Genomic DNA, 24422 nt, shown 5'->3' on the forward strand with positions numbered 1-24422 from the left:
AAGAAAATACCTGATCCTTTCCCGCCTTGGATTCAGGCAATTCGTGGGAACCAACTCTAGGGTCTACATAATCAGACACTGGTGAATTATTAACATTTTCAAAGTTACTTCGCAGCAGAAGGCAGATACAGAAGGAAAGCGGACTAAACTTTAGCCCTGTCTAACCCACACCCATTTTGTCTGATTTTTTTCTTTTTTTTTGAACACATTCTTTTGGAGTAATTGTAAAATTCCCATGTGACTAATTTGTATGAGGTGCTATGCTAGGTTCCAGTATACTACTTTGCCTTAAGAGAACTTAGTGTAGGGCTGGGCAGGCTCACACCTATAATCCCAGCACTTTGGGAGGCCAAGGCTGAAGGATTGCTTGAGCGTAGGAGTTTGAGACTCGCTTGGGCAACATGGTGAAACCCCGTCTCTACAAAATATACAAAAATTAGCCGGGCGTGGTGGCACACGTCTGTAGTCCCAGCTACTTGGAAGGCTGAGGCGGGAGGATTGCATGAACCTGAGAGGTTGGAGGTTGCAGTGAGCTGAGATCGTGCCACTGTACTCCAGCCTGGATGGGTAACAGGGTGAGACTCTGTCTTTAAAAAAAAAAAAAAAAAAAAAGAGAGAGCGAGAACTTACAGGAGAGATGCTTACAGAGTAGTAGAGAAGAGGTCACAAAGAAGAGTGGTGGTAAATTCTAATGACCAATTGAGAAAGGCTTTAGTGCTTTAAATCATTAGCTATCTGACTCACTTCTATTTCAAAGTTTCAAAAGTTTCACTAAATACAAACTCTTATATTCACTAATCAGCTTTTCTCGCTGGCAATCGAGTTCATAGCTTAGTAAAATGAGATAATGTATATAACCGCACTCTGTAAATTTTATAGCCCTATCTAAAATGTGATTTTGGACACGTGGTTTTATACTTAGGGTGACAAGGCAACAACAACATTCACAGCGGACTGCAGAATAACAGCACATATCAGGATAGTCTTTTCCTTAGGCAAAGACATATCAAACTAAAAGTGACCTCAAATTATCTAGGACCACAAGATACTCAGCTTTTGAAAATTCTAGGTCCTCCCCCTTTGGCAGTTGGGGAGGAAGGCTTTTTGCCTCAAAGGCTTGTCTTTTCAGAGGTTCGCTGAATCAAATGATTCAAGAGTGCCAGGCTTTTCTGGTTCCCTAGTGGGTTTCTGGGAAGTATTAATAATCCTAATTTAAAATGGAAAACTGAAACATTTTAAAGTAGAGGTTACAACAAACAAGTGGAAAATGTATCCCAGAATTCAGCCTGTGCATAGAGTTACAAACTCCATCAGTAGCTACAGCTCATCCATACGGGTGGCTGTCTCCTTCCTTCCCCCTCCCAAGCATCTGCCACTGACTTATCTCTAAATGGGAAAAACAAAAAAGAAAAGGCATATAATTTATCATGTTTAGGTAAGAATAATGTATAGTGTGGAGTTCTAACACAAATGTAAAAGCTTTCTAAAATGTAGAAGAAATTGGTGAATAATTTTTAAATTCACATTTATAATTTTTTTTTTCTACATCTAGTAGTAAGAAACTTCTGAGGTGCAGTCTTTTAGGAATGGTACTAAAGAGCATAAACTTTCACAAAGTAGGAATGCACAGTATATTCATATTATGCAATTACTGATGGGCTCTACTGCTACTGATGATGGCAACCTGCCCCCCATGAAAGCACACACAGACACTTCTCCCCTCTACCCTCAAAACACACACTGCAAACATTCGAAAAGGATACTGGCCAAGGTGTTCATTTTGCTGTGAATTGACTTCAACATTCCTCTCTGTGAAGTCATATTTTCTTTTGTTGCCATAGCAATGCTGCAAGGGGAAAAAAGAGATGACAAATCACCATTTAAGATTATCCTGCCTGGAACCATCACGCCCTTAAAAGTGAAAGAAAACTACAGTGAGCAGCATCGTCTTAGAAAGCACTGTGCCAGAAAATAAGGGGAAAAAATCACTTCCGAAGCCACTTTACCACTGTGCTTTTTCCAAATGACTCCACTGTTCTCTGATATCTTTTTATACAAGGCAGTAAGCCACTTCCTGTTTGCTTCAAAATAACAAACAAAATAAGACATAAACAGACAAATCACATATTACAAAAGCTTCTTAAAATTTAAAGTTTAAAAACTGTAAAAAGTTTAAAAACAGTTTAAAAAGAAGCCAGCTACTAAAATATCTTTAATCAGGAAAAACTGTTGAAAGGGAATTATAATTATAAAAACAGAAAAGAAATATAAAATATCATAAAATATGAATACGCAACCAGCCCTTAATTTATGAAGAGATTATGTTCCAAAATTCTACTTGAGAACCAATTAGGCATGCGTGCAACATTATGCTGGGTTTCCATGATGGCTGACAAAGATCACAGATTCATTAAACGTGGCTAAAACAGCTGGCTGTGGTGGCTCACGTCTGTAATCCCATCACCAAATTTGGAAGACCAAGGTGGGAGGATCACTTGAGCCCAAATGTTCAAGACCATCCTGGACAATGTGGCGAAATCCCATCTCCACCAAAATAAAAAATTAGCTAGACGTGTGTGCCTGTAGTCCCAGCTACTCGGGAGGCTGAGGTGAGAGGATCAATTGAGACCAGGAGGGGGAGGCTACAGTGAGCTGTGATGGAGCCACTGCACTCTAGCCTGAATAATGGAGCAAGACCCTGTCTCAAAAAAAGAGAAAAGATTAAGAGAAAAGAAAAAGTCACTTTTTATAGAACACAATCTCTTCCATGTGACTGCCTTGATGTCCTGTTTAAAAGATCTCTGAGTTAATATCCTTTTTTGGGGGGTTGGGGGACAGGGTCCCGCTCTGTCGCCCAGGCTGGATTCCAGTGGTGTGACTGTGGCTACTGCAGCCTTGACTTCCTGGGCTCAAGCAATCCTCCCACCTCAGGCTCCTGAGTAGCTGGGACTACAGGCATGTGCCATCATGCCTGGCTAATTTTTTTTTCTAGTTTTTAAATTATTTCTAGAGATGGGGTCTCCCTATGTTGCCCAGGCTGGTCTCAAACTCCTGGGCTCAAGCCATCCTCCTACCTCCGCCTCCCAAAGTGCTGGAGTTATAGGTGTGAGCCACCAAGCTTGGCCCTAAGGTAGTATCATTTTGCTATCACTTCCACGATTATTCATTTCCCATAGTCTTGTCTCTCTGGACATTAGAGCCCTAGAAGGCAGGGTCAGTATCCACTTTGATATGTAACACACAAGAGGAGTGCTTTGCATGTTGACATTATAAATAGCAACAGAAAATGAAATGCTGTTGAGCAATTTTGAAAATACCTATTTTTTCAAAAAAAATCAAGAGATTGAGATTTGGGGAAGATGATGGTGACAGTATAAATTCCTGACTTGACCTTTGGTCCATTTCCTCCACGGAGTAGCACAAGAACAAAAGCAGACACACTAGGGAGGGTCCATCTGAGGCCCCAAGCTCCCTTGAGATCTCCAGGGAAGAAAGCCAGGTGGAGGGCTATACTCTCTCAAGTGAAAAGAGAAGCAGGGAACTGACAACAGGGAAGCTTAGATTTTTCTTCAAGCTTGTGGCAAAGACCTAGGGCTTCCTTGCTTCCTGAGGAACCCAGACAGTGGAAGACTATGGATCTGCATATACAGGAGTTGCAGTGAAACTGCTCCCAGGCACTGCAGCTGGGAAAGGACTGCTACATGCAGCCAGAAAGATGACAAGCAGAGAGCCGATAGTCTTGTAGCTGGTGTGATACCCCTAAGGGGAAGAGCTGCTGGGCTTTGCCCAGTGATGGATAAATCACTGCCTGATATGCCACTGCTTAAGAGGCTCTCATAGCTGGACCTATCTGGGAGCTGAGTGAACACATTTTTGGCCAGGTAAGGTCTCACAGAGTAAACCACCATGTATCTTATTGAAGGGAAATGCTAGAGGGAGTATTCTAAACAAATGACACATGAATCAAAACTTGAATTTCAAGATTTGAGATGGCAAAAGAGAAACAAAAGTGTGTAAGGAGGTATATACAGGTTGAGCATCCCTAATCTGAAAATCAGAAATCCCCAAGACTTCTGGTCCCAAGTATTTTGGATAAGCAACATTCAATCTGTAAAAGAATATTTATTGAAGCATTTTTGGAATAGTAAAAAATGAACAGCAGCAGCAAAAAGACCAAAAAAAAAAAAATCCCCCAAAACTGGAAGTAACATTTGAATGGTATAGTAGATTATGATATAACCATACTATGAAATAGTATTTGGTTGCTAAAAAGGATGAGTTAGTATTATTTCTATTAACATGAAGGGATGTTTATAACCACTGAGTGATCAAAGCAAGCTACAGAATGTGCAGAATATGAATGCTCTAATATTTTCAGAAACAAACATCCTTGGGGATGTTCGTATGACAGTGAAAAAGTTGTGTTTCAGTAAGATACACAACTGTCACTTAACACAAGTTACTTCAGAGGTTAAGAATGGAGGGGTACTACCAGGAGATTGACTTTTCCTTTACCCATTTTACATTATTTAAGTTGTTGCAATAAGAACATTGTGATAATATACAAATGTACTTTGATAATATACAAATATCTAATAAAGAAAAATGAAAAGAACATTAGAAAAATCCCACCTGAGTGATTAAGAAATGTTAATAACATCTGAAGCTACACACACACACACACACACACACACACACACACACACAAAATTAACATGGACATGCTAGGATTTAGATCACTTTCAACTGAAATCACAGGCAGTGATTACATAGTATTTGGTTATTTAAAAAAATGAGTTAGGGCTAGGCGCGGTGGCTCACGTCTGTAATCCCAGCACTTTGGGAAGCTGAGGCAGGTGGATCACTTGAGACCAAGGAGTTCAATACCAGCCTGGCCAACATGGTGAAACCTCTTCTCTACTAAAAATACAAAAATTAGCCAGGCGTGGTGGTGAGCGCCTGTAACCCCAGCTACTGGGAGGCTGAGGGTGAAGAATCACTCGAAGCCCAGGAGACAGAGGTTGCAGTGAGCCGAGATCGCGCCACTGCACTCCAGCTTGGGTGACAACACAAGACGTGGTCTCAAACAAAACAAAACCAACAGTTAGTAGTATTTCTATCAACTTGAAGGGATGTTTATAACATATTGAGTGATTAATGCAAGCCACAGAATGTATAGAATATGAATCCTCTAATAATTACAGAAACAAACATCTTTGGGGATGTTTGTATGACAGTGAAAAAGGTTATCAGAAAGATAACACAACTGTCAGTTAACATAAGTTGCTTCAGGGGTTAAGAATGGAGGGGTACTACCAGGAGATTGACTTTTTCTTTTTCTTTTTTTTTTTTTTGAGACGGACTCTTGCTCTGTCACCCAGGCTGGAGTGCAGTGGTGCAATCTCGGTTCACTGCAACCTCTGCCTCCCGGGTTCACGCCATTCTCCTGCCTCAGCCTCCTGAGTAGCTGGGACTACAGGTGCCCGCCACCACACCCAGCTAATTTTTTGTATTTTTAGTAGAGATGGGGTTTCACCATGTTAGCCAGGATGGTCTTGATCTCCTGACCTCGTGATCCGCCCGCCTCAGCCTCCCAAAGTGCTGGGATTACAGGCATGAGCCACCGCACCCAGCTGACTTCTTCTTTATCCATTTTAGTATTATTTAAGTTGTTACAATAAGAACACTGTACTTTTATAATATACAAGTGTCTAATAAAAGAAAAATGAAAAGAACATTAGAAAAATTCCACTTGATTAAGAAATGTTAAATAACATTTGAAGCTACACACACAATTAACATGGACATACTAGGATTTGGATCACTTTCAACTGAAATCACAGGCTGTATCTCTGCAAATTTAGAAAATGAAAAGGTCCTAGAGAATATTACAGTTCTTCCTGGGTCCTGATTTCCTATGTGTTCTAATGCTGACAATCCCATCTTCCCAATACTTTTAGGCCTATTCTAGAAAAATATCTGTTCATGTGGAAGTATTATGGTCTGGTCTTTTGAAATGACATTTCAGAATAAAGAAATGTAACTGAGTAAAACCAAAACAAACAAAAAAACACATTAGCAGCTCCAAATCCACCACTATGATGCACCTCAATAAAATTATGAGTCAAGCAATGATTTTAAAAAGTTTTCCACAGATCTCGGGAACGCTCAAGAATGGAAGGGATCAGTCTCTCTGAGGGCAGAACTGTGGAGTAGGGTTAAAAATGGAGATTTGTAGAAATTTGCACAAGCAGTTGCCATACCCCAAAATTGCCTTTCCTAACGCATGCAGCTAGGTGGCTGCCCCTAGTCCAGTAGAAGACCTAGCTCAGGAGAAGAGATATAGAGGTCTGGCAATTTGAAATCCCCAGTGAAACGGCCAGGTCCGCCTGATCATGCACGGTGAGGCCTAACACTCAACAAGTGTCACCACCCTATGCTCACAGGATGAGCTTCCCAATACACATTCTTTTCACAACATGGAGAAACGCCATGTCTACAGAAAAATACCAAAAAAAAAAAAAAAAAAAAAAAATTAGCTGGGCATGGTGGTGTGTGCCAGTAGTACCAGCTATTCAGAATGCTGAGGTGGGAGGATTGCTTGAGCCCAGAAGGTCAAGGTTGCAGTGAGCCATGATCATGTCACTGCACTCCAGCCTGAGTAACAGCAATGAGTGATTGGAAGCTCATCCTCTTTTGGAGTCACACCCTTAAATATGAAGTAACAGCCAATAATCACTAGATGTGTGAGGAGGTAACATGGAAGGCAGAGTTCAAATAAACCACCAGCAAACAGAAAAGTGAGGCTGAGCAAACAGGGGCAATAAAGGAAGCTCAAGAAACTCTAAAATAAAATTACATTTAATGTTTTCAGAGAGACGAAAGATTATTACATCCACAAAACATACACATAAATGTGTGTATCTGTCTCTCAGGAAAGAGCTCATGTAAATTAAATGAAGAGCTGATATAAAAATGTAATAGAAGAACTAGAAGGAGAAATTCAGTAAATCTCCCAGAATGTTAAACAAAAAGATCAACAGAAACAGAGAAAAGGTAAGAAAGGATCAATTCAGAAGGCCCAACACATAACCTTTTTAATATTTTTTTGAATGAAACAACAGAGAAAGAAGAGGGAAAAAAATGGTAAAGAACGTAAGACAATTTCCAAGAACTGAAGATGAGTTTCCAGATTCTAAGAGTTCACTCAATGCCCAGAGCATTGGACTGGAAAGGACGCATGCCACTGTGTCCAGCCTGGACTTTAGAAGCAATACTGGAAACAACGCCTTTAAAAATTTCAAAATTATTTCCAACTCAGAATTCTACCTTGGTTAAATTAAATAATGAATCCAGAATATCAGCAGAATAAAAACTTTTTGGATGTGGGCAGTCCAAAACAATTTACCTCCTGTTCTTTCTCAGGAAGTTACTAAGGACATGGTTCAGCATAATAAGGGAATAAAGTAAGAAAGTGGAAGGCACTAATCCCAAGAAGTAGGTAATCCAATAGAGGAAATTATTTTAGGATAATGGAGGAAGGACATCTAGGACCAGAACAATGTTGGAGGTGTAGAGAATCACCAGTCAAGATTACAGCAGAAGGAGGGAGCAATGTCAACCACGCAATACACTGAATTTTTGATCCCCAAATGAAGGGAACACAAGAAGAGCTTAACAAACAACTTCTTTTGCATCATTTAGTTCTTATTCATAATTTTTCAGTTTGAGAGATTATGACAAAATATGATACATTGAAAATGTGGTTGTTTTGTAAAAAAGTTCACAAGGTGTTACATGTAGATACTATGGTCTTGTATAAAGTAACAGCTTTCAAACCTATACTGGCCCATATATCAATCTTTGAATGACATATTATTATGTTTTTGAGACAGGGCCTCACTGTGCCATGCAGGTGGGGCTGCAGTAGCACCATCATGGCAGCCTTGACCTCATGGGTGCAAGTGCTCCTCCTGCCTCAGCCTCCCAAGTGGTTGGCTTACAGATGTGCACCACCATGCCTGGCTTTTTAGAAACAATTTTGTAAAGATGGGGTCTCACTATATTGCTCCGGCTGACTCGAGTTTCTGGCCTCAAGCAGTCCTCCCGCCTCAGCCTCCCAAAGTGTTAGGATTATAGGCATGAGCCACAATGCTGGGCCTGCTTCTGTTCTTTAAACTGGAACTATCACCATTTCCTGTAGACTTTGACTCACAAGTGGACAGAGGTTAAAAAATAATTTCTGCAAAGCACTTTGTATTCCTTGGGGAATAGATATCATCATCATACATTATGTTAACTTGTTGAAGATGCATGATTTCCAGTACCACAAAGTATATCTAGAAATACTTTCTCATTTCATGACTTAGAGTCAAGCAGAATGAAATCTAGGCTGTTATTTCAAGGGTCAAATACTTAGAAGCAAAATATAAGCTCTAAATAATATATAATGCTTTTAAAATGATAAATCATTGATATGCTTACAGGAACTTCCACTTTCTTACCTGTTACCTGTTCTGTGAACTGAACTCAGTCACGCTTTTTTCAACAACAGATAATGCAAGTCATATATTTAAAGGTTAGAAATGGATTTATAAATATTAAAAATGCTAATTCTTTTCAATATGTTGATGTCAAACTTATTGACATCTATATTCAGTTGCTCACATAGTTTTAAAATGTATCTCTAAAAGGAAAAGGTAAATTTTTCCATATGGAATATGCAAAAATATTATTTGACACAAATTTTATATTCTTCATCAGAAATCATAACTAGCTTTATACTCAGTGAAACTTTTCTGGTAATGCCTATCATCTTTTGAAACAAGGGAAAATACTGAAATAAATGACCTAATAACATGTTTTTTAACTAGCAAAATAATAGAAACAATAGTAGCAATTCAATGGTTCTCAATTGTTCCTTTTAATTTCTTTTTTGTCCTATGAGGTACCCCAAGTTTTTATACTCATATTATCAGCCCTTAAATAGGCCAGTTCTGAAGTGAAAGCTTAATTAAGGCAGGCTGGCCCTAGAAGAGCAGGCAGAAAGAAAGGGAAATAAAGGAAAAAAGAAAAAGGATGATTGGGAAACTTTAAGTAAAGAATTCCTGACAAAATGTGATCAGATCTCATGTGCTGATGAAAAGGAAAAAGTTACAAGGAAGAAACTTCAGTCAACATTAGGCAATTCTGTGAAAACTTTCTTCAGGTGGAAGGCTCAGCACATACAATTTAAACAAAAATTCAAGACACAATCATGGCTTATTGTTATAAAAGATTATAATGTATTAAAGATGATTAATGATGGAAAATATTCTAATCCATTGAATAAAGAATCCATGAAGCCGTACAAAAGAAACAGATATTTAGGAAATGAACATGGAAATATTTAGGAGTAAAGAGCATCAATGTATGTTAAACTTTGTAGAAGCTGGGTAAAGGGTATATAGGACTTCTTTTCACTACTGAAATTTTTCTGAAATCTGAAATGATATCAAAATTAAAAGCTAAAAAAGAAAGGATTCGTATTAATAATATAGCTACCATTTACAGATTATCTAGTATTAGATCAGGCATTTTCCTCACATTATCCTTAACAGTCTTACAGATAAGTATTATCATCAATACTGTATTTTTAAACAGATAAGAAAATGAAAGTTCCAAGAAGTTAAAGTAAATTGTCTAAAGAACAGAGATCTAAGATCTAATAAACAGCACAGGCAGGTTCCAAACCAAATCAGACCCGAAACCTTGTATTCTTTCTACAATGTGGTAAATATAGCAGTGGTTTCAATAGAGCTCTGTTTCTAGAGTTAGACTAAGACTGAAGGATCTGAATCCTTAATACTATTTACTAGTCATGTGACCACAGGCAAATTACTTAATTCCTTTTTTGTTTTGGAGATAGTTCCTAATGATTTGTGTCTATCTAATGGGTTATTGAGAAAATCAAATAAAATAATGCATGCAAAGTACTTTTAGCACAAGCCCAATATCCATGGTAAGAATACAAATGTGGCTGGGCGCAGTGGCTCACACCTGTAATCTCTGCACTTTGGGAGGCCGAGGTGGGCAGATCACCTGAGGTCAGGAGTTCGGGACCAGACTGGCCAACATGATGAAACCCTGTCACTGCTAAAATTACAAAAAACTAGCCGGGCGTGGTGGCGGGCACCTGTAATCCCAGCTACTCGGGAGGCTGAGGCAGGAGAATCACTTGAACCCAGGAGGCAGAGCTTGCAGTGAGCCGAGATGGCACCACTGCACTCCAGCCTGGGCAACAAGAGTGAAACTCCATCTAAAAAAAAAAAAAAAAAATACAAATGTTTGTTATTGTCATGTACTTTGATTTACCTTTCCTGAAAACCAATGCTTTACACACTGGTGAATTCTAGAGCACAGAGACCTAGTTAATGTACTTTTTTACTGTCATAAAATAGATATTTTCAAATTCATCAAACCTAGAAAGCTAAGCAGTTCAAAACAACAAATAAATGTCCCTTAACTTAAGCAAGAAACTAGTTCAATGTTATTACAGATACTATGAACTATTACTGCGGTAGATTTTCTGCAGGTGCTATAACAGCAAAGTCTATATGAATGGGATAAAGTTATTTATCAAATTATGCTTTAAATCGCTTCCCTTTAAAAAGTGAGAATAAAAAGACTGAGATTGAAAATATTAAGTATAAATTAATTGGAAAAATTAACCTAAGTAAAACAGCTTAATTAAAGTAACTATGGAAATGTTACTCTGGGTGTCAAACGTCTCTTGTAAGAGAATGACACAGTAAAAATTTCATCTTTAAGGAGGATAATGAACTTTGATCTGTTCATTAAAATGTTTTTTCTTTAATTCTGAAACAGCTGTAACACTGTTCATTAAATTTATGTGCAAACAAAAACCAACAAAGCAAAACAAAAACTTATTCCTACCTTATTGTCTCTTCTATCAGACGATCTGAGCTGCAAATAAAAAGAAAAATTCAAATTCTGAATTTACTAAATGCACATTTAAAACCTGTATTAATTTTTCTACATCTATAGATAAACTTTTTAGTCATTTAGTATACAGAATGTCTAGCTTTTTGAAAGCATCTGGAGAAAATTCTGGACTCTAATTTTTTTCTTTTTTAAGACAGTCTCGCTCTGTCACCTGGGCTGGAGTGCAGTAGTGTAATCTCAACTCACTGCAACCTCCGCCTCCTGGGTTCAAGCTATTCTCCTGCCTCGGCTTCCCAAATAGCTGGGATTACAGGCACCTGCCACCATGCCTGACTAATTTTTGTATTTTTAGTAGAGATGGGGTTTCGCCATGTTGGCCAGGGTGATCTCGAACTCCTGACCTCAGGTAATCTGCCCACCTTGGCCTCCCAAAGTGCTGAGATTACAGATGTGAGCCACTGTGGCTGGCCTGGACTTTGAAATAAATTTAATTTCATTCACGTACAATATATATAATTTACATCTTATGACCAGGCATGGTGGCTCACGCCGGTAATCCCAGCACTTTGGGAGGCCAATGCAGGCAGATCACTTGAGGCCAGGAGTTCAAGACCAGCCTAGCCAACATGGCAAAACGCTGTCTCTACCAAAAATACAAAAATTAGCTGGGTATGCTAATGTGTGCCTGTAGTCCCAGCTACTTGGTAGGCTGAGGCACAAGAACTGCTTGAACCCGGGAGGCGTAGGTTGCAGTGAGCCAAAATCATCGTGCCACTGCACTCCAGCCTGGGCCATAGAGCAAGACTCTGTCTCAAAAAAACTGCAAACAAATAATTTCTATCTTACTTTTGTTAGCTTAAATCTATTTTTTCCACAGAGATACCTGATAATTAGAGTCGGAACAGTTTTAATGACAGCATAAAGAAATGAACTTTAAATAGCTCAAAGTTGTCAATATCATCTATTCAGAACTTAAGAATTAGAACCAACTTGTTGAGATAGGATACGCAAATATAATTCTGGTATCTGTAGGTAGTAAATATTTACATCTTAATGTTTATTTCTTTTTTAACTAAAATTTCAGCTTACTATAGAATTCAAGAATCTTAAGATACCAAATACACCTTTCATCTGTAAATTGTCTGCCTTTATGCAGCACACATTGGAAAGAAAGAAAGAAACAAAGCCATTTTAGGGAGAAATGAATAGGTAAAGTTTGGAAAAGGGCCAGCTTTACAGCAGAAGTAGGAAAACAAATTCCAGACAACTGTATCCACTTGGCATAAAGTATACAGTAGGCACTCAAATAAATATTTGCATGTATTTTTCCAACTACTTATTTCCAAAAGAATTTCTAAGTTCATGCTACAAAGTCAAGGTTTCATTATAAAGTAGTGGACTAGGTAATCTAAGTTATTGCATATATTAGGGAACAAATGAGCTTTAAAAAGTCATAAATACTGGCCGGGTGCCATGGCTCACGCCTGTAATCCCAGCACTTTGGGAGGCCGAGGCAGGTGGATCATGAGGTCAGGAGTTCTTGACCAGCCTGGCCAATACAGTGAAACCCTGTCTCTACTAAAAAATACAAAACTTAGCTGGGCACGGTGGCTCACACCTGTAATCCCAGCACTTTGGGAGGCTGAGGCAGATGGATCATGAGGTCAGGAGTTCTTGACCAGCCTGCCCAACACAGTGAAACCCCGTCTCTACTAAAAAATACAAAAATTAGCTGGGCATGGTGGCGGGTGCCTGTAATCCCAGCTACTCAGGAGGCTGAGGCAGGAGAATCGCTTGAACCCGGGAGGTGGAGGTTGCAGTGAGCCGAGATCGCACCACTGCACTCCAGCCTGGGTGACAAGCTAGACTCCATCTCAGGAAAAGAAAAAAAAAGTCATAAATATCATATACAAATCCTGTTATTAAAAATTTCAAAAATTACAAAGATGGTAGTGAAAGACAGACTATGTGGCTATTTAAATGCTGAATCTACCACTTATTAGTTATTCGACACAAGGCAAGTTTCTCCATGCCCCAGTTTTCTCATCTGTAAACTGGCAAGGATAATAAAACCTACTTGTTCAAATAAAGGGGTTTGTATAGATAGTGACTGGATCAGTACCTGGCACATAGTTAAGTGTCAAGTATTTTTTGCTACTAGTTTCTCAATAACTACACATTGTAAATCTAAGCATAAAATTGATATAAATTTCCAGATAAACTCACTATTCTGATGAAATCTATGATTATCAACTATGCACTTACTCTTCTAACAAACATGTATAGAAGCACCCCTGGAGGGTACTGGGTCAGAAACTGGCTACAAAGATATGGCACTAACCTGCCAAGATCTTACAATGGAGATAGACAAGACACATGTCAAAAGGCATCTGGTGAAGTGGCCACAAGGTCACAAAAAAGGGGGTTAACTTGGGTTAATACCTCCTTCTTCAATATAATGGTTTGGCTGACTGTCTTCATCAGGGCCACTTAGCACATTAAAGAGCATAAACATAAGATATTCCAAAATCTAGGAAGTATAATATGAACATAAAGAATTATATTGCCCAAATCAACAAACTAGTTTTGTGCCAACAGCCTTAATGAAGATAAATGAAATAAACTACTAAATAAAGTAAAAAAGAGCAAACAATCTACTAATTTACTAATTTTGTTAAGAATAATGATAGCTAATACTCACAGAGAACTTACTATGAGCCACGTCCTCTCCTAAATGTCTTACTAAACAAGTAAGTTAAAACATAACTTCATCTTCCCAACAAATCTATGAGATTGATTCTAAAATTCTCTTCACTTAGGAAAAACTGGGGCCTTGAGAGATTTCTCTGTACCATATGATGCTGTTTGGTAGCATTTAGCCCCCAGTAGAGCTTCTTTCAAAATTGGAGTCAATCCTCTCAGACCCCTCTGCTGCTTTATCAACTAAGTTTATACACTCTTCTGAATCCTTTGTTGTCATTTCAACAATGTTTACAGTGTCTTTACCAGTAGAATCCATCTCAAGAAACCATTTCTTTTGCTTATCTGTTAAAATCAACTCCTCATCTGTTCACGTTTTATCATAAGATTGCCGCACAATTCGGTCACATCTTCAGGCTCTGCTTTCTAACCTTTTTTTTTTTTTTTGAGACAGACTCTTGCTCTGTCACCCTGGCTGGAGTGCAATGGCATAATCTTGGCTTACTGCAGCCTTCGCCTCCTGGGTTCAAGTGATTCTCCTGCCTCAACCTCCTGAGTAGCGGGGATTACAAGGGCGCACCACCACGCCCAGCTAATTTTTGTATTTTTAGTAGAGTTGGGGTTTCACTATGTTGGCCGGGCTGGTCTCAAACTCCTGACCTCAGGTGATCTGCTCCCCTTGGCCTTCCAAAGCGCTGGGATTACAGGATTACAGGCATGAGCCACTGCACCCAGCTCAGGCTCCACTTCTAATTCTAGTTCTCTTTCTAGTTCTGCCACATCTGCAGTTATTTTCTCCACTGAAGACTTTAACCCCTCAAAGTCATTCATGATGATTGAAATCAGTTTCTTCCAAATTCCTGTTAATGTTGATATTTTGACCTCCTCATGAATGTTCTTAATGGCATCTAGAATGGCGACTCCTTTCCAGAAGGCTTTCAATTTACTTTGCGCAGATCCATCAGAAGAGTAACTATCGGGCCGGGCACGGTGGCTCACTCCTGTAATCCCAGCACTTTGGGAGGCCGAGGAGGGCGGATCACAAGGTCAGGAGATCGAGACCATCCTGGCTAACACGGCAAAACTCCATCTCTACTAAAAATACAAAAAAATTAGCTGGGCGAGGTGGCGGGCGCCTGTAGTCCCAGCTACTCGGGAGGCTGAGGCAGGGGAATGGCGTGAACGCCGGGGGTGTGGAGCCTGCAGTGAGCCGAGATTGTGCCACTGCACTCCAACCTGGGCGACAGCGAGACTCTGTCTCAAAAAAAAAAAAAAAAAAGAAGAAGAAGAAGAACTATCTATGGCAGCTTTAGCCTTACAAAATGTATTTCTTAAATAATAAAACTTAAAAGTCAAAATCACTCCTTGAACCACAGGCTTCAGAATGAATGCTGTGTCAGCTGGCATGAAAACAGCATTCCTCTCCTTGTACATCTCCATCAGAGGTGCATTGTCAAAGAGCAGTCATATTTTGAAATAATTCTTTTTTTTCTGAGCAGTAGGTCTCCAGAGTCGGCTTAAAATATTCAGCAAACCATGCGGTAAACAGATGTGCTGTCTTCCAGGCTTTGTTATTCAATTTAGAGAGCACAGGCAGGGTAGACTGAGCATAATTGTTAAGGGCTCTAGAATTTCTGGAATGGTAAATACACAATGGCTTCAATTTAAAGTCACCAGCTGTATTAGCACCGAAGAAGACAGTCAGCTGTCCTTTGAAGCTTTGAAGCCAGGCACTGACTTCTCGTCTCTAGGAGGAAAGTCCTAAATGGCATCTTCTTCCAACAAAAGGCTGTTTATTCTACACTAAACATCTGTTGCTTAGTGGAGCCACCTTTATCAATGATCTTAGCTACACCTTCTGGGTAACTTGCTGCGGCTTCTACATCAGCACTTCCTGCTTCAACTTTGCACTTCTATATTATAGAGATGGCTTCTTTCCTTAAACCCCATGAACTTCAAACTTTTGTTAACGTTTTGTTAAACGTCTGTTAACTTCAAACCTTTCTTCAGCAAGTTCCTCACCTCCCTCAACCTTCATAAAGCTGAAGAGAGCCTTGCTCTGGATTAGGCTTAGGCTAAGGGAATGTTGTGGGTGGTTTGATCTTCTAACCAGACCATTAAAACTTTCTCCATATCAGCAATAGGGCTGTTTTGCTTTCTTATCATTTACGTATTCACTGGAGTGGTGCTTTTAATCTCCTTCAAGAACTTTTCCTTTGCTTTCACAACTTGGCTAACGGGCACAAGAGGCCTAGGTTTCAGCTTAGACTGGCTTTTGGTATGCTTTCTTCACTAAAGGTAATGGTTTCTGCCTTTTGATTGAAAGAGTTGTGCAACTCTTCCTTTCACTTGAATATTTACAAGCCACTGCAAAGTTATTAATTAGCCTAATTTCAATACTGTTCTGTGTCAGGTAATAGAGAGGGGCCTGAGGAGAAGGAGTGAGTTGGGAATGGATGGTGGATGACACAGTCAGAACACACACAACTGGCCAGGCATGGTGGCTCACGCCTGTAATCCCAGCACTTTGGGAGGCCGAGGTGGGAGGATTACTTGAGTGCCCAGGCGTTTGAGACTAGCTTGGCCAATATAGTGAGACCTAGTCTATACAAACAATTTTAAGATTATCTGAGTACAGTGGTGTGCACCTGTGGTCCCATCTACTCAAGAGGCTGAGGAGGAAGGATCGCTTGAGCACACAAGGTGGAGGTTGCAGTGGGCTGAGATCATGCCACTGCACTCCAGCCTGGGAGCAACTGAGAAGGACCCTATCTCAAAACAAAACAAAAAAAACCCCACACATACACAACATTTATCAAGTTCACCCTCTTCTATCAGTGAGGTTGTAAGCAATTACAAGAGTAACATCAAAGATCACTGATCGCTATAACAGATATGATAATAATGAAAACATCTAAAATACTGTTACCGAAATGTAACACAGAGACACAAAGTGAGCATATGCTGTTAGAAAAATGGCACCGCAAGACTTGCTCAACACAGGCTGCCACCAACCTTCAGTTTGTAAAAAATAATATCTGCAAAGTGCAATAGAGCAAAACCCAAAATTTGGTAGGCCCATACATGAGATTTCTTTGTATTATTATTATTATTTTTTCTTTGTAGAGATGGGGTCTCACTGTCACCCAGGCTGGAGTGCAATGGCACCATCACAGCTCACTACATCTTTGAACTCTGGGCTTCAACAGTCCTCCTGCCTCAGCCTCCCAAGTAACTGGAATCACAGGCATAAGCCACCACACCCGGCCTCTCTGTATTATTTCTTAAAACTGCATGCAAATCTATAATTAACTCAAAACAAAAAGTTAAACATTTATAAAGTGACCAATGTACCAAATGACAATAACAAAAACCCAATTCCAATTTAGATTGGCTACGAAGCTACATACCTTAAGTAGTATACAACTGTGAAGCAGCATTTAAAAAAACAGATAATCAGTCTGTGGAAATACATTTCTAACTAAATAAACTCAACGTATCAGCCTAGAAAGAAATATAAAATTACAAAGCCAAGCATTTCACATAAATCGTCAGAAAGCCAGCCAGGTACACTTTATCATTTCCACTATCTGCTTTCTGTAATTCTCTTGTATCTGTTCTCAACCATAAAGGTCAGAACTAAACTAGCTAATACACTAGCCTAACTATTATACTTTAGTTGGAAAATAAACTCATTATAATTTGCATTCAATGTTCCTGAAGAACTGGAGTTGAAATGGACGCTAAGGAACAACTTTCTGTGTCATTACATATAAAGAAAATTCTTTGAAGTTGTTTGTGGCACACAGATAGAATCCTTGTTCTATGTAATGAGACCCGATTTTAGTACTCATTACGTAATGAGTACATACGTCTCAGGTATACTTTCCGAAAATGACATTTTGACCAATTTAAATCACATTTTACATGTAATGAAACCATTTTCTATTTACATGAATCAAATAAAGTCTCATGAAGCAAATATTTACGCCCCCACTTATTTCCCACTTTTTGCACAAAATTGGATTTTCATAGGTTTTCTTAAAAGGATAAATGGTCACTGAAATTGGGCATTTTATATATTTGAGATTGACAACTATCCTCAAATTACAGTAATTTTATAGCAATGCTGGAACTACAAGTCAAAGAAAAGAGTGTTTGCTGGATTCACTTGAAAATGAAACCAACTGGCCAGGTGCGGTGGCTCATGCCTGTAATCCCAGCACTTTGGGAGGTTGAGGCAGGTGGATCACCTGAGGTCAGGAGTTCGAGACCAGCCTGGCCAACATGGTGAAACCTCGTCCCTACTAAAAATACAAAAATTAGCTAGGCGTGGTGGCGGGCGCCTGTAATCCCAGCTATTCAGGAGGCCGCGGCAGGAGAATTCCTTGAACCTGGGAGGCGGAAGTTGCAGTGAGCCGAGATCGTGCCATTGCACTCCAGCCTGGGCGACAGAGCACGACCCCGACTCAAAAAAAAAAAAAAAGTTAAATGAAACTAACCTAAAGAAAACGAAAATTATAATCCCAAATATGCTACCCTATAGAAGAAGGGGTTTTTCTTCCCTTTAAGTCCCCTTACACATCAGTCATCTTTCTTTTATTAAGTCCTAAAATATCCCGTAAAGCATATTTCAAAATATACATGAGTACGCAGGAGAAATGCTCACAGAAGAGATATTTAACTTACAGGAAGACGATGCTGACACTAGCTTAACCATGCATTTAGCACACCACGGTTACAGTGAATCATAAAGGAATTCCACACAGATTCCCTACCCACTGTCATCCTTAGCTTATATGGTGGCATCAACAGAGAAAAGCCAGTGATTCCTAAACACATCCTGGACAGTGTGGACATAACAACAGAGTGACTCCATGCAGATGGCATCATCTGGTTAAAATTAAATTTAAACTTATTTTCCTTTGGGGTATAAAATATATAATCAAATGGAATTATCCTTCTTAAGCAAGTACTTGATAATAGCACAGAGATGTTCTATAAAGTCATCTAGGGCCTGTAATTAAGAAACAAATTTCCATTTGTCTCACGACCAATTTAAACTAGCTGAAAACAATAAGCTACATTTCATCACCAGTTATCGTGCTGAGGAATCACTAAAGCCATATTTAAATAATTATCTTTTTAAAAAATAACTTATTTCCCCCAACACACACACTACAAAAGGCACACATTTCAAGAGCAAACATGTGATTTCAAGCATGTATCTTAAAGCAATTTAAACCAACAAAATGTAAGAACTTGGCAAAATCACTTAGATAGTATCTTCCTCTTTTAAAATGGTAGGAAAGTAATAGGCAAATAAGTAAGCAACTAAATGAGAAAGCAAATAAGCAAGTACATAATAAATAATAATGAATAATAAATAAAAATTTAAAAATCAATCCCTTTGCAAGCTGCAATAATTGACGAAGTTGTCACTAACCAATCAGACCATTTACATCAAGCATTGTGGTGAGAGTCTTTCACTTACAGTTAACCAGAGAGATCCTTAAGATCTATGTCTTACTTATTTCTACATTTCTTATTTAATCTCTTCAATTATGTTAACTGAACACAATTAAGCTGCAGTAGTATGCACATATACTGTTTTAGTGCAAAGAGCTTTTTATTTTACAGAGAACATTTGGAAAATACAGGAAAACAAAGATGAAAGTGGAAACCAGCTGTAACCTCTCCTCCATTAACACTGATATGGTGGCATAATTCCTTTCAGTCTGGGTAGATGAAGGAATATCTTTATTTGCTTGGTTCGTGGGTTGTTTAGCACAAACATTTTCATAATCACAGCAAGTTACCGGGAGACAGAAAGTGAAGCACCTGACAGATTCCTGCTCAGTTCAAGGAGAAAATAAAAAAATAAAAGCTGAGTCATTAGCAGTGAGATCCTAGAAAATCACTTTCTCTTTTTTAAAAAATGAATAGAATTATTGCTAGAACAATTTTAGACATATAGAAATATTCAGTAGAAAGTACACACTATACACCCGTTCTCCTCCACCTGTGATTACCTCTTGCTTTAGTGTGGCATATGTGTTACAACTGATCACCCAGTACTGATACATTACTAACTAAACACCATGCTTTAGAGTTGACTCTTTGCATTGCACGGTGGTGGGGGTTTTGTCATGGAGCCGTCCTTGCAGTATCATACAGAAGAGTTTTACTGCCCTAAGTATCCTGTGCTTCACCTATTCATTTTTCCTCCATTTCCCATCCTCAACCCCTGAGAATTGCTGATCTTTTTACTGTCTCTATAGTTTTGCTTTGTCCAAAATGTCATATAGTTAAAATTATACAGTATGTAGCCTTCACAGACTGGCTGTTTTTATGCATTTAAAGTTCCCCCATGTCTTTTCCAGGCTTAAAGGCTTATTTCTTTGTATGACTGAATAATACTCCACTGCATGCATGTACCACCATTTGTTTATCCATTCACTTATTCAAGGACATCTTGACTGCTTCCAACTTTTGGCAATTATGAATAAAGCTAATATAAAACATTCATGTACAGGTTTTTGTGTAAATGTTAAGTTTTCAACTCATTTAGGTAAATCACTAGGAGCATGACTGCTAGAATGTATGGTAAAACCATATTTAGCTTTTTAAGAAAACTGCCAGGCTGGGCATGGTGGCTCATGCCTATAATCCCAGAACTTTGAGAGGCCGAGGTGGGTGGATCACAAGGTCGGGAGTTCAAGACCAGACTGGCCAAGATGGTGAAACCCCGTCTCTACTAAAAATACAAAAATTAGCCAGGTGTAGTGGCACGTGCCTGTAATCCCAGCTACTTGGGAGGCTGAGGCAGAGAACTGCTTAAACCTGGGAGGCGGAGGATGCAGTGAGCTGAAATTGTGCCACTGCACTCCAGCCTGGGCGACACAGCGAGACTGTGTCTCGAAAAAAAAAAAAAAAGAAAGAAAAAGAAAACAAAACTGCGAAACTGTCTTCCAATGTCACTGTACCATTTGCATTCACACCAGCAATGAGTGAGAGTTCCTGTTACTCCACTTCCTTCAGTGTTCCTTTCAATGTTGTCAGTGTTTTGGATTTTAGCCATTCTAACAGTTGTGCAGTGGTATCTTACTGTTGTTTTACTTTGCAGTACCCTAATGATACTTAATTATATTAAGTATCTTTTCATATGCTTAATTTATTCTCTGTATATCTTCTTTGGTTAAGATGGCTGTTCAGATCTTTTTTCCACTTTAAAATTGTTGAATTTTAAGAGTTCTTTGTATATTTTTATACAAGACCTTGTTCCTGGATTGGAAGATTTATAGTTAAGATGGCAATTCTCTCCAAATGGATCTCTAGATTCAATATAATCTTATTTGAAATTTCAGCAGGCTTTTAAACAATCTGATATTAAAATTTATATGGAGGTGCAAAGGACCCAGAGGAGTCAAAATAACTTTGAAGATACATAATAAAGTTAGAAGACTTACATACTACCTCATTTCAAAACTTATTATAAAGCTACAGTAATCAGAGTACAACTAGCCTAAGGATGGATCTATAGGTCAATGGAACAGAACAAAGTTCAGAAATAAACTAGCAAATGTCCAATTACTTCTCTACAAACATGTCAACATCTTTGAACAGATTAAACAGAGGAAAAGAGAGTCTTTTCAACAAATGGTACTGAAACAATGGAATATACATGTGTTTAAAAAAAAAAATGAATCCTGACCCTTAACTTACGCCATACACAAAAGTGAAGCCAAAGTGGATTATAAACCTAATGTTAAAGCTAAAACTGTATGATGCTGGCTGCAGGTTTAAAAACAAACAAACAAAAAAGCTAAAACTAAAACTCCTGAAAGAAAACAAAAGAAAAAAATTTGTAACCTTAGGACAGCCAAGATTTCTTAAATAGGCCCAAAATACATTAATCAGAAAGAAAAAACCGATCAATTAGACTTCATCAAAATTAAAAACCTCGGCTCTTTTGAAAGTCACCAGATGAAAAGGAAGTCACAGGCTCAGAGAAAATACTTGCAAAACCTTTATCTGACAAAGGACTTACGTCCAGAGTGCACAAAGAACCCTTATAACACAATAGAAAAAGGCCCACAACAAAAGGCAAAAAGACTTGAACAGACCCCCTTACTAAAGAAGATATACCAATGTCACAATAACCTGTGAGTTGTGAATAATAAAAAAGAAGATACATGAATGGCTAATAAGCACCTGAAGAAGGCTTAACATCACCATTCCTTAGAGAAATACAAATCAAAACCACAATAAAAACCCTTACACTTCTACTAAAATGGCTACAATAGAAAGGCGTGTTGGCAAGGACTTAAAGCAATTTGAACTCTCACATACGACTGACAGGAATGCAAAAATGGTATAACCACTTTGGAAAAGTTTAACACTTTCTTATAAATCGGAACACACACTTACCACACAACTCAACAATACAACTCCTAGTATTTACTCAAGAGGAATGAGAACGGCTGGGCACAGTGGCTCATGCCTTGTAATCCCAGCACTTTGGGAGGCTGAAGCGGGCGGATCACAAGGTCAGGAGATCAAGACCATCCTGGCTAACACAGTGAAATCCCATCTCTACTAAAAATACAAAAAATTAGCTGGGCGTGGTGGTGGGCGCCTGTAGTCCCAGCTACTTGGGAGGCTGAGGCAGGAGAATGGCGTGAACCCAGGAGGTGGAGGTTGCAGTGAGCCAAGATTGCACCACCGCACTCCAGCCTGGGCAACAGAGTGAGACTCCGTCTCAAAAAAAAAAAAAAAAAAAGAGGAATGAGAACATGTGACCACACAAAGTTTTGTTTATGAATGTTCATAATAATTTTGTTTGTAATAGCCAAAAACTGAAAATAACCCACATGTGCAACAATGGTTGAATGGATAAAGAAATCGTGGTATATCATACAATGGAAGTTATTCCGCTATTGAAAGAAATCAATTACTGACATTTAAGAAAAAGACTGAGTCTTAGAAACACTATGCTACGTGAAAAAAGTGCAGACTGTTTGAATTCATTTGTATAAAATTCTGGAAAAGGTAAAACTAATCTATAGTGATAGAAAGCCAGTAAGCAGCTGCCCAGGACTGGGGGATGGGGACTGACTACAAAGGGGCATAAGGAACTTTTTTGGGGTGATAGAAATGTTCTCTGTCTTGACTGTGGTGGCAGTTAAAAGAGTCTATACATTTGCTAAAACGTACCAAACTGTAAACTTAAAATGGATACATTTTTACTGTAAGGAAATTCTACCTCAGTAAATCTGATTTATGAGGAAAAAGAATGGCAGCCTCGGCTGACCGCGGTGACCCTCAGAGCCCCCCCACTGCTCACTTTCTTTTGCCCAGTGTGTCCTCTTCAGGTGCATGAGTGAGGCCTATAACCTGGGAGAGGGTTCGGACTGTGAGTAAATGCGTGACGTTTCAAAATAGATCCATTTAATAATGTATGAGGAATGATACGGATTTAAGAAAACAGGAAGGCACGGTCATGAAGTCTGAGTTTCAACTTTTCAATCTTTTTCTATCTCTACTTGGAGAACACCTACTCATTCCTCAAGAACCAAATCAAATGTTTGACTTCTCTAAAGCCTTTTCAGAAGCTTCAGGAGAGTTAATGACTCCCTATCATGTGCTCCTCTGGAGTACGCACAAACCTTTGCATATCGTAATAAAGCACTTTACTTTGCACTGGAACTACCGATTCACATTTCTTTTCTGCTCCCCACCCCACCTGGCTGAGCTCACTGAGGACAGGGATGATGCCACTATGCTTTACTCAACTTCTCTATCTCCAGCACCCGGCACAATACTTTCCACATCATAGATGCTCAACAAATGCTCATTAAAACAACCAAAACTGCCACCGACAAATTACATGTGCATCTGGATATGCACATGAAGAAACAGGTGGAATGCAACTGAAATTTTATTATCTCCATCTAAAAAAAAAGGATTTGAATAAATAAAATGTTCATTATACTGATATATAATAAGACTAATGACTAATAAGGTAATTTAAAAATAAATTGATTTTTTTTTTTTTTTTTTTGGAGACGGAGTATTGCTCCATCTGGCATGGAGTAACACGATCTCAGCTCAGTGCAACTTCTGCCTCCCAGGTTCAAGCAATTCTCCTGCCTCAGCCTCCTGAATAGCTGGGATTATAGGCGCCTGCCACCACACCTGGCTCATTTTTGTATTTTTGATAGAGATGGGGTTTCACCATGTTGGCCAGGTGGTCTTGAACTCCTGACTTCAAGTGATCTGCCCGCCTCAGCCTCCTAAAACGCAGGAATTACAGGCGTGAGCCACTGCATCTGGCCATACATTGAGTTTTAATAGACAATCAGGGTCAGGTGACATTCATCTTAGTCCTACAGGCGATTCTGGCATTGACAGGTTCCACAGGGCTGGAATCACTTAGCTCTAGGTGCACAATTCTAATGTATGAGTATACTTTTCTATTCTAACACCACTATGGGCAAAATGGCTCAATGTAATTTTAGAATTTGTCTACTACATATCAAGAACTGTAATAGGTAAACATTTTACATACATCCTCTCTCATCTTTGCAACATTCCATAAAGTAAGGGTTATTTTACTCATTTAAAAGACACTGGAAAGTCAGAGAATTTAAAGGTCCTTACCCCAAAAAGATAGAGTCCACACCAGGATTTGAACCCGTCTCTCTGGTTTCAAAACCCTGCCCTAATCATTTCACTATACTACAAATCCAAGGAATAAAGAAACTTTAGGTATCTTA

The 24422-nt window shown here is 38.9% G+C and overlaps 1 protein-coding gene across 5 annotated transcripts in view; it reads right to left on the reverse strand.

Moving 5' to 3' along the window:
• Positions 1 to 24422, reverse strand: part of GOSR1 (golgi SNAP receptor complex member 1) — a 46567-nt gene that overhangs the window by 2388 nt on the left and 19757 nt on the right. For 4 of the 5 annotated variants that reach the window (XM_012503555.2, XM_030799989.1, XM_012503556.2 and 1 more), the window contains exons 7-8: positions 10936 to 10965; positions 1764 to 1846 (exon numbers count right to left, since the gene is read on the reverse strand). In XM_012503555.2, the coding sequence (XP_012359009.1) occupies positions 1764 to 1846; positions 10936 to 10965 (113 nt within the window). The remainder of the gene's footprint in view (positions 1 to 1763; positions 1847 to 10935; positions 10966 to 24422) is intronic. The other variant, XM_030799988.1, reaches the window with a different exon arrangement.

This window comes from Nomascus leucogenys, chromosome 19 (genome assembly GCF_006542625.1).
Source record: "Nomascus leucogenys isolate Asia chromosome 19, Asia_NLE_v1, whole genome shotgun sequence".
NCBI classification, from domain to species: domain Eukaryota; kingdom Metazoa; phylum Chordata; class Mammalia; order Primates; family Hylobatidae; genus Nomascus; species Nomascus leucogenys.